Genomic DNA, 11,349 nt, shown 5'->3' with positions numbered 1-11,349 from the left:
TCCAGCCTTCCTGGACTCCTTTGCCCTTCAGGACTGCCTCCCAAGGGACTCTGTCAACCAGGCTCCCAAACAGGCCAAAGTCTGCCCTCCGGAAGTCCAAGGTGGCCGTTCTGCCGACCCTACTCCTTACTTCTCCAAGAATTGAAAACTCTCTCATTTAGTGATCACTGTGCTCAAGACGGCCTCCAACCATCACATCACCCACAAGTCATTCTCTGTTCGCAAACAACAGGTCCAGTGGAGTGCCTTCCCTGGCTCACTCACCAGCTGTGTCAGGAAGTTGTCTTCCACACACTCCAGGAACCTCCTAGACTGTTTCCTCTCTGCTGTATTGTATTTCCAGCAGACATCTGGTAAGTTGAAGTCCCCCATGAGAACAAGGGCTAGTGATCGTGAGACTTCTCCCAGCTGCTTATAGAATATTTCATCTGCCTCTTCATCCTGGTTGGGTGGTCTGTAACAGACTCCCACCATCATATCTGCCTTGTTGGCCTTCCCCCTGATTCTTACCCGTAAACATTCAACCCTACTGTCACCATCATTAAGCTCTAGACAGTCAAAACACTCCCTAACATACAGGGCTACCCCACCGCCTCTCCTTCCTTGCCTATCCCTTCTGAAGAGTTTATAGCCATCCATTGCAGCACTCCAGTCATGCGAGTCATCCCACCATGTTTCTGTGATGGCAACTATCAACATATCAATGGTCCATATACATACTGAGGAGACGATGAAGGGTGCCTGCTCCCTCCCGCCAGCTCTGTACCTCGCAGAGGAAGGTGAAGATGCCCTGATGTTCCTTGAGAAGCTTGGCGATGGTGAGGCTGCTCTGCTTGATCCCACCTAGTGGGTCAAAGAGGAGGTCACGGTTGAGGGTCCCCTTCCTCTCCTCCGTCCACACGTCGATCTCTTCCTGGTGGTACGCGAAGGTGCAGTTATCCCCGTACTTACAGTCCTGCTTGTTAAGCATATCTACAAAGCAACAAACAGCACACACCACCACACAGGGAGGGCGGCCCAGTCAGAAACTAAACTCTCTCTTGTCTCCTCCCACTGCCCACACCTCACAAGGAGCTGAAAGCAAGAAAACACAGAGTTAAAAGAAAAAAGAAAAGACATCTCCCCCCAGGTTTGTCTATACCAAGACATTCAGGAAAGTTAATGCAAACTACTGAATGGTAACAATCTGTTGTGGAAACCATCTCAAAATGGAGGCCTGCCTTAATTCAGTGCCTGGCCAGGGACAGACCACGATTTAACCAACCTCTTTTAAAGCCAATCCAGATTAAGTTCTCCTAGCGGCCAAGCACTAAGGAGCCCTGTTATCCTGGCTCTTGCAATCTCCCCACCTCATGAGGTACTTTGTAATGACACTGCCTCAGTGACCAGTCCGGTCACGTTGCCTGCACATATGGAGGGATGGGCTGGAGCAAAGGAGCAGGCAGAGAGAACTTTTCCCTAGGCAGAACCACAGCCCTGCCATGGGGCTGCTGGGTGGGGTGGGACTAATGCAGGCACATGTACAGGAGGCAGGTTCTTAGCAAAGCCCATGTCAACAGGGCAGCTCTGAGCACTTGGCTGTGCACAGCACCTCACTACGCCTTTGCAACTCTTCTGCTCCACCACTTTAAAAGCTGCCTGCTCTCCACAGCATGGGAGCTCATTGCCTTTCATTGTACTGAGCCTCCCGGTCCATGGGCTACCGATGGGACAGAAAGACCCCAAAGACAGCAGGTGATACCAACTGGAAGTCCCCTCCCAGCCTCCCCTGGCACACACCGTACAGCCCCTTCCCAGCCACCGACAGTCCTATCCCCTCCAGATCACCTTTGCACAGGTAATAGGATCCTACAAAGTTGGTTTTGGTTGGGCGAGGACGGATCCTCTTCCAGGTCTTGTCTTCCGAGTTCTTCAGCCTGCCCAGCAGGATGTCCCGCTTGCACTTGTGCTCCAAGCCTTCCCGATAGGTGTAATCACCAGCTTTGGGCCCTGCAGGAAAGAATAACCCCATCAGCCCGGGGAAAGGCAAACCCTAGCCTGGGCCAGTGCTCTGGGTGGCAGAGCAAACGCATCACCTGTTTTGGGGTAGCAGATATGACAGGCTTGTTTGAAGACGTGAGTAGATGCCAAGGGATTCTTCACCAGCAGGGCTGTGTTGGGCATTACTGGTTCCGGCTGGGACAGCAGGTGCTCGGTGACCTTGGGCACAGCTGGGTGACTTACTCCACCAAGGCTGACCTGAGCGAAAACACACATACCTCTCTTCCCAGCTCTGCAACCACATGGGTAAGAAACCTCTCTAATCCCTTGCCCCATTCCAGTCTCTCAAAAACCTTCCTCATTTTCTCTCTCATCAAAATGTTCACATCTGAAACTACATTTCCAAAAGAGCTGCACGCAACCTTTTCAAAGATAACAAACAGCATGGTATGTTCACTTCAAAAAGACGGGCCTCTTTCTCTCTTGGTAAGGGACCTCAGTTTTCTATCATGAGCCACAGAAGAAAATGCCCCCCTCACTCCTTCCCATTCCTTCCATCATGACTAACTCTGCATTTGGAGACTCAGATTAATAAGATTCAAGACTTAAATCAACCCTATCCCAACCTGGGAAAAACCCAAACCACTTATCAGTGAGTCTTCAGGGAGCAGATTAATCTGAGGACAGAGACTTGGCTCCACATTGAAGTAACAGGGATAGCAGGACTTTCCTGGAGGAACAGGACGCCAGTAATTCTTGTTCTAAGCTTGCTAACCACAGATAATCCTCCTCTTTTCCTCCAAGACTGGAGACATGGGACAGGGGTAGGACAGTGTATCTGGAAAAGCCTCCTGACAGGGGCGGAGAGGAGCGAAGAACCTCACTAGTTTTAAGACAAAGCTGGCTTACTCCGCCCCATCCTTCAGTGTTATGTGGCTGCCAGACATAGGGGGACACTGGCCTCCATGATCCCCTGTTAAGCCTACAACCTACATCACACCATGTTTACCTTGGCAATATGCAGAGTTGCAGACAAAAAAGAAGATGGAACAAACGTCTTCATACTGACTCTGGGGAAATCTTTACCTGCCTTGCCACAACATGGGAGGCAACACTCACTGGGGCACGTTAAGAAGAGGGACCCAAATAATCTACATCACCCAAGTCACTACTACCTTGGCTCCAGAGCACCTTGGGACATCAGCACGGGGGAGCGGCTCACTCACCACGGGGGATGGTTTTTGGCTGCCAGGTGGGTGTCGCAGTTCCTGAGGGCTAGTTTCTTCTGGGTAAAAGAAGGGGAAAAAAGCCCCACAAAACAAAAACAATCATTTCACTTTCAGAGGCAGTTCCACTCACAAAAAGACAAACAAATGCTCATTAAATCCATTTGTTTTATTTATTTCATAACATTTCAGTACTTTTTCCCAAAATTACCTGTCTAAGTCTTGGAAAAACTCCAGGAAAGGCTTTCTTGTTCCCCAAACCCTACTGAACCCAACTGTACGTTGCTGAGCACTGGCATTCCCAAGGTGGCACTCCAAGGTAGCCCAATGCTGAGGTGAGTCTGAGTGTTGACTGGACAATCTCTGCTCTTCTCAAAATACTTTTGCTGTAATACTGGGGACACGTTAGCCAAGAAGAAGCCTGCCTTCCCTCCTGGGACAGGAGGGTACCTACTCTTTGCCCACCATCCTCCACAGCTTTGCTCCTTGTGACATGACAGTGCAGTGCCCCATTCAACAGGACACTCACTGCCCTGAATCCAGAGATGGGAGAGACCCACCCTGGCCTCTACCATTCTGCCCAGTGCAACAAGGTCCTATGTCATCTAAAACAGTCACCAGGATTTTGCTCATTTGGTCCAAAATGTCAGAGAGTCATTGGGGAGGGTAGAGGAATCATGTTATAGCCTAGCAAATTCTGCCAAGGGAGCTGTCCTGAACACCAAGCCAGGTTTAAATCTCATTGCTCATCATTATACACCTTTGTGTTCCTTTCTCCTCTGAGATTTCACACCATGCACATACTGGTTATCTGGGATTACACACACCTATAGCCTTTCTCATTACTCCCGAGCTAGACATATTCAGCTGCTCTGTCCAAGACATTTTATGTTTGTACTCCCATTCTGCAGCACCGGCAGACAGAGCTCTATGACAGATGTCCTCAGCACTGAAGGAAATAATTTTGGCATGCATTCACAAGTAAAGCAGCACAAAACCCCATCAGCCCCGCACCTACCAATGGCAAAGGAATCCAAGGCATCCAGCGATGCTCTGCTTGTCCCGAAGGAGTCCAGGGCATCAAGCCGTGAGTCTGTGTAGGGGAGCAGATCCAGGGAATCCAGCGAATCTAAGGTGGAACCGCCACTTCCTCCCGGCGGGGCCTCGAAGGCATCCAGGACAGAGGATGAGGAGAGCTGCTTGGTGGGATCCATCACCAGGCCGAAGGAGGCAGGTGGCAGCGGGGTGGAGACAGGAATGCTGGCTGTCACAACTGGGGGCAGCAGCGGAGTTCCCCCCGGAAACACAGGGATCAGCTGGGGCATCTCCGTTGGCAGGTTGGTAGGAATGGTGCCCTGGACCAAAGACTTTGGGGAATCGGGAAGGGCGAGGATAAACAGCACATTAGGAACGAGGAGCAGAGAATGAGTGAACACAGAGAGTAACAGGCTCCCACTCAAGTGCATGGTGTATTATCTGAAGCAAAAGGATACCCAGCAGCTCCATCCGCCTGCAGACTTCCCACAGACCTTCCAATCTATCTACACTGCACACGGTCTGGACTAAGATCCCTGCGGAGGTGTTGGGCTACCTGAGCTCATCAGTCTGCAAGGCAGAACCTTGTGCTGGGCACTTAAAGGTCAAGAAACAGTGCAGCCAAGGTCAGGATAACGACCATTACCCATGGCACCTCTCATCAGAGCTTCTTGGCTCGAGAGGCATCCTGCATGAATATGATTATATCACTTCCAGACCCAAGTTGGCTCGCATAACATCAGCAGCACTGGCAACTAAAATCCAACATAAGTATGAATACAGGTTGTCTCTACAGCTCCCAGAGCTGTTCAAAGAGTTTAGGCTGAAGGCAGCCTGCACAAAATACAAGGAGATTAGAGCATGCCCACTGTATAAAATACATCCATCATTCTTGCTTCAGCACACTACTTTCTACCCTACGCCGTGCTTCCACCCCCTGGACCCCAGCGGTTTTTCTTCAGCACACTCATTTCTACCCTCAGGCCTGCTTCAACTCCATGGACACCAGAGGCCGGGGGAAGGTGATGGCGGGGGAAGGCTGTCTTGGGTACCTTTTGAGGGGCAGCTCCATGAAGTTGCACACAGCAAAGCAGGCTTGGAGGCGGGCTCTTTAGATACTCACAAGCCGGTTGCAGAAATAAAGGAAGGAATGAATGAGTTTTGCCAGAGGAACAGCTAGGAGGAAACAGTGACAGAAAGAGAGAGAGAGGCAGCACGCATATCCACATCCTCCAAGGACCTATTTGGAACAAGAAGCAGGGGACCCATGCAGCGCCCACTCTTACTAGAGGGTACGGTGACCCTTCGGCGAGGGAGTCCAGGAGGGAGTCCAGTTCTTCCCCAATGATGTCCCCATCTGTGAAGTCCTCCACGCTCTCAGGCACTGGCAAGGACACGCAGTCTGGAGATGGGAGCAAGCTGGCAGCAGGGAGCGAGGTAGGCAAGCCCTTTGCATCTGCGTCAGAGGGCAAAGAGGCCAGCCCCTCGCTCACAGGGATGGAGGTGGCCACAGGAGCTGGGAGGCACTGCAGGTCCATAGAGCAGTCTGTGATGAGGGAGAAACAGAGCCAGTCACCCAGGAGAGCCTCTTGCAGGGGGCAAGCAGAGCACAGCCCGGCAAAAACAATATTGTACAACTCCATCAAATCACAAAAAACAAGTGTGCCTATCTTCCGAGGGGAGGGGCTCTGGTCTGAAGAGTTCTTGCCCTTTCATTTTTGTTCCCAGTCTCCAACGGCTCACCAATAGCTGAAATACGCTCTAAGGGCCAGTGCCCAGACTGACTGTCAGGATATGGCAAGCACGTACAGTAACCAGGAACAACACAAAACCTGTGGCTGAGCAGTTACTGAATTCACTGCGGCCAGGACTAAAGGCCAGGGGCACATAATCCAATTTCCCTATAACACACCATCTGATGTTTTCTTTAATGTTCCTCACTAATGCATTTGTCAGAGATCACTGCCTTCTCTACTCCTTGGAGCTTCAATATCCCAGCTGAAAGCTTGCTTACTCGCACCCTCTCTCTAGAACCTCAAGCATCCTAAATGGCAGAAGATAAAAAAACCAAGGTCCTGCTGGGAAGAGAGTCGGAGATCGGGTGCTCAGACCAGGTTGTGCTAACAATGTGTCCCCATCAGACTCACTCAGCTGTCTTTACCCAAGTAAATTCCCTGCTCTCGAGTGCTTCCTGATGCCCGCAGGTGGGAGGTTGCTGCCCACACTCCCCCTCAACACCTCAGCAGCAAACATCCCCTTGGGAACTTGTGTGAGCCAGGGTCAGGGCAGGAGAGAGGCAGTGATTTTCCCTAAGGCTTCCTTGCCTCTCCGGTACATTACTGAAATGGTAAGATGTTCCCATCATGCAATATAAACCTCTGTTAAGTGAAGTTAAGGTTACAAGCACATATTCTTCACAGAAGAGCATTTTATTCTCAAAAAAATTAAAGGTTAAAAAAAAAAGAAGTTCAAATGTTAGAAATTCGGAAAATGCAACATTACATTTGCAGTTCTCAAACCAAGCACCCAAACTACCTTAATTCTGCCCCTGTGCAGATGTCCTGGAATAAAAGAAAAGAAATAAGACAAAGATGCTACCTTATCCATCCACATAGCAGTGGCTGCACTGTAGCTATGACAGTCTAAGGCTAAAAGCAAGGCAAAGTTTGGAAGGAGAGACAATAGCTTTTATTAGAAAGACTGATAAGAATGGGAAAGAAACTAGACAAGCTTCCAAGACACAAATCTTGATCCAGTGAGAAATGCTGCATCCTGTCTGTACAAGCTCTGCTCACTCAGCCATCCCTTTCTAACTGGGACTGGGTGAGTGAGCCATGTTGCTATCCTCTACACCGCACGTTCACTGACTGAGGACTGTGTTGGTACCCTTCTTAGAGAGCTCAGCAGATCAGCAACTCCTGCAAACCCCCAGTACTGAACAAAACAACAGCAGAGACGACACACACGCAGGCCCCCTTATCTCTAACCCTACCAGGAGCACACCACCACTCCCTGCAACCTTTCCTCCAGCATTTGTTGCGAGTGGTCCACGTGGATGGACCACAGCTGAGGTTGCTGTGCAAGGCACCAGAGGCCGAGCCATGACAAAAGGCAGGGAAAGCAGGGGGAGGCAGCAAGGGACAGACACAGGTCCCTCTCCACAACCTCATTCATGCGATCAAAAGAAAACGCATGTTGTACCTTAGGGGATCCAACACAGGTTTTCAAGTGCTGCAGCTGGAATCATTCCCCACAGGCAGCAGCTCAAAGGAAGGCTGTAAACGTCCTTAGTTCTGCAGCTGCCCCTCGGATCAGGCTCGGCTCTAACCCCATGCCCCCTTTGCAATGACTTCTCCCAGCTCATCTCCCTTTGGTGCAGGCCCCCCAGCTGCACTCAGGAGCCAGCCATCCAGGTTCCCTCGGTGCTGGCCTCATTGCTGGTAGCTCGGCCAGATTTCCCTCAGTACAAAGGGGCGGCTTGTGCCTTCCCATTTTTCAGATGTTTAAATCTGGAGTACTGCCAAGGTCCCTCCAGGGGCCAACAAGAAGTTCAGGACATGCTGGAAGGGCTGGGGACACATGCAGGGGGAGCTAAAGGGTTCACAATGACAGGGCCCCAAAGGATCCAGAAGTTCAGACCTTCTCTGAGGAATGAACGAGACACTCCGGTTCCTACTTAGACTGGGAAGCAGAGGAAGGAGGCCCTCACACACCTTAAGAGGCCCAAAACCCTGAAAAGCTGAACGCACAACCAGAAGGCAGAGAACAATACACTGAGCTGTGGGGGGTCCTGTATGTGAAGGGTGAGGAAAAGAGCAGGGACCAATAGGTTCCACTACTTGCACGGGGCAGAGGGGAGATGTCTGCTTCCCTCTCCCTGACAACCCAAATCCTGTCATTCCTTCAGCCACTTCCTCTCATCCCCCTCTGTACAATCTTTTCCCCTATCCCTCCTTTTTGCTTTTCTCAGGACACCCCATCTGCTGACCTCACTTACCAGCCACCATACCCACATCTCACGTACTGTCCCTCCAGAAAGCTCATGTATCTCCTGCTTTCACCTAATGTTTGCTCCATGTTAAAAAAATAAACCTGCGTTCTTCAACGAGCAGCTCACAGGCATACACCTGCCTCCCTCTGATTTCTGCCACTGCCATGACACTAAGTCCCATGTATTATTATTATAAGCTCAATGAGGGTCTTGTCCATCCACTCCCCCGAACAACCAAGTCTCTCATACCATGCCCCCCACCTGGTAGCTTCCCTGGCCATGCACCTGCCTGTCCCAGAGGGGCAAGTACAGTGCTTTTAAAAGCCTCGCTTCCAGCTCCGCTTCCCCAAACAGCAGTGGTTCCCTAGTGCATTAGCTGGCCAAAGGCCACGCTGAGCCAGATCTGAGCCATGATCTGTGCAGAGCAGGGCTGAGTTAATCAGATGACTTCAAGCAAAGCATGGGGGAAGGGACTTCAGGAGTTTGCATCTTAAAAACAAAACAAAACAACAACAAAAAACAACAACAAAGAAACCTTGCTAAAAAAGCTTTGAATTTGAAACTCCTGAGGTACCCAGCACTCACAGCCCTCCTGGTGGCACACCACTCTCAGGGCAATGGGATAACATGTAATTTCAGTGCTTTTGAAAAGATCTCCTAGCAGTAAAGGTTGCTGCCTGAACTGCAGCAAACATGGCATGCTGCTCTTACACCAAATCCTGATTAGATAAAGAGCTTACTGAACGCAGTCACTCTTTACTCTGCAGTAGGAGTCCAGTTCATTTTAGCACAGAAAGATAATGTGAAAAACCCTCCTTAATTCACAGAACTGGGTCTCATGACTGCACGTAGCATTCAGTTACTGAAATGGCATTCAACAGAGAACTAACAAGTTTTCCAAAATAGACACCAAAGCACCCTAAAAGCAAAATTAGTTTCTTTCTATAAAAAGAGCAATTGCTACTTGCAGTGTTAAGTCTTCACACTTACCTTCACACACACAGCTACCTTTCAAAGGAACAAAGACTGATGTGCTCAGAGGCACGAGTTCAATGCTCCAGCACACAACAAAGGGCAAAGCACGTAAAAAGCCTTTCTACAGGGGCAGAGTTAAGGTCACTGGTTTCCTGGCATGAGAAAAGCAACCCCGTAGCCCTCCTTCTGCTCCTCCTGGGTGCCTAACCCTGAACACGGCTCTCACTGGGTCCCTCCCAACTCCCTTTGTTTTCATTTCCTCCACCTCAACATCTTGGAGGACCATATGCGCTCAGAGCGCAAACAGCCGCCTACAACCTTAACTTCACTTTATCTGGACTGTTTTGGCTGGGAGCAGAGTTCCAGAAGCTTTGCCAAGCCCAGCTTTAAGAAAGCACAACTGGAGAGAGCTGTGTACCTCAGCAGACCGTTTTAATTCCCAGATATGTCCTTCACTGGGCCTGGACAAAAAGCTTTTCTGCAGGAAAAACACTCCTGCTTCCCACCGTCTTTTCCTCCTTCTAGTTACCAAAGCCAGGAGTTTGCAGAAGAGGCACAAATGAAGACGATGAACCTCTCAGGCCTGCCAGCCTGCTCAGATGCCTTACCGAAGCCACAAAAATCAGAGAAGAGAAATGTCTTTACCTGTTTCGATGTCATCTATCGAACCCAATCCATTGGAAGTGGTCTGCAAAGAGGGTGTAGGAAAGGGTAGAGAAAAATATCACCAGAAATTCATCTTTAAAAAGATATTCACACTTCACAGATGAGAACCCTTTACTACTCCTAAATGCATCTGGCCCTTTCTTATCCTTTATGGCCTCTTTCAGTGCAAGAGCAGTAAAACCAATGAACCTTCAGAGGCCATTAATCCAAAGAGCCTATTCATTTTTACCTCCAGCAGTGGACAAAACCTGTTGCTGCAAAGGTATACCAGCCCTGCATAATATGCAACCATGTGAGCAAATCTGTACATAGAATAGGGTTTTTCATGTCTGGATGAGAACGCTGTGTCCCAGGTCCCAGGACACATCAATCGGTCAGCCCCATGCAGCGTGAGATCTGATTAGCCTGATCTTACACAACGTTCCTTTTCTTAGTTCACATATTTTGCAATCTAACAACCACAAACTTTTACAGCAAACTCAAAACAGGAGAAGGTTTCCACCAAGACAACTGCTGACTTGTAGCTCCAGGCAAGGAATAAAATGAGCCCATATTTTACAGAAACATAAACAGAAATAAGTACATGTACCTTCAGCTTAAACTTAAAAAGGCACAAGTAAAGCATTACTTTTGAGATACTGAATCTACTGCAATAGTTTTTGCAACTTCTAGTTTTTGCACTATTTTAATTTCTTGCAAAAGGAAAGATTTTCCAATTAAAAACTAGGCACAGCTATTAAAGAAAGCTGACTGGCTGTCCTAGAAAGGTGTGAAGGCAAGACACTGAACGGTGGGAGGTAAACTAATTCTTTAGTATCCCATCTTGTACAAAATGTCAATTTTTACAGTTTTACAGTTTGCTTGCTTTAAGGAGTAGTGTGAAAGTACCAAATAGCCTGTAAAACCAGCAAGTGTTTGAGGTTTTTTTTGGCCAGTGGTGGAACAAGAAAATCAGCAATTTCTTATATTTTAGCTTTGTATTTGTACAGTGCCCTGCCCAAGCTGGATCTCCCAGGTGACAGGACAATACAAAGAATACATAAACTGTGTATGTACCTTGCTCAGTACATCGCATGATTTGATTTTGTATGTTTCTTCAGCAGTTGCACTTTCTGATTTTTACTTAGCGTTGCCATAACTATGTAAAAACTTGAAAACTGAAACTTATTTAAAATGCAAGAGAAAGCAAACATTCACAATAACTAAGAAAAATAACCATCTTCAGTGATCTAATTACACCAAAAATGTTGTCAACTAGAAATATTTTCAAATAAATTAATTTCCTTGGCCATATTCCTTAAAAGCAGAAAACACTAATTAATACATTTAAATCCTAAAAGACAGCATAAATTTGCATGTAAATAAAACCCTGAAGCATTCTAGTAGCACAATCCACTAACAGTAAGAACCACAGGATGCAAACTCTACCTGGTTTGACAAATTGATTGATGTGCCATTACTGAGTAGTGAGAATGT

At 48.4% G+C, this 11,349-nt stretch overlaps 1 protein-coding gene across 1 annotated transcript in view; it reads right to left on the bottom strand.

Moving 5' to 3' along the window:
- Window positions 1-11,349, bottom strand: part of ZC3H7B (zinc finger CCCH-type containing 7B) — a 50,845-nt gene that overhangs the window by 23,456 nt on the left and 16,040 nt on the right. The window contains 8 exon segments of the mRNA XM_009321906.1: window positions 767-972; window positions 1,828-1,989; window positions 2,076-2,238; window positions 3,207-3,262; window positions 4,225-4,573; window positions 5,528-5,787; window positions 9,853-9,895; window positions 11,302-11,349. Coding sequence (XP_009320181.1) covers window positions 767-972; window positions 1,828-1,989; window positions 2,076-2,238; window positions 3,207-3,262; window positions 4,225-4,573; window positions 5,528-5,787; window positions 9,853-9,895; window positions 11,302-11,349 — 1,287 coding nt within the window.

This window comes from Pygoscelis adeliae, unplaced genomic scaffold (genome assembly GCF_000699105.1).
Source record: "Pygoscelis adeliae isolate BGI_AS28 unplaced genomic scaffold, ASM69910v1 Scaffold60, whole genome shotgun sequence".
In the NCBI taxonomy this organism is placed as follows: Eukaryota; Metazoa; Chordata; class Aves; order Sphenisciformes; family Spheniscidae; genus Pygoscelis; species Pygoscelis adeliae.
The sequence above is the reverse complement of the archived record's forward strand: the minus strand, read 5'-3'. Positions and strand labels throughout refer to the sequence as shown.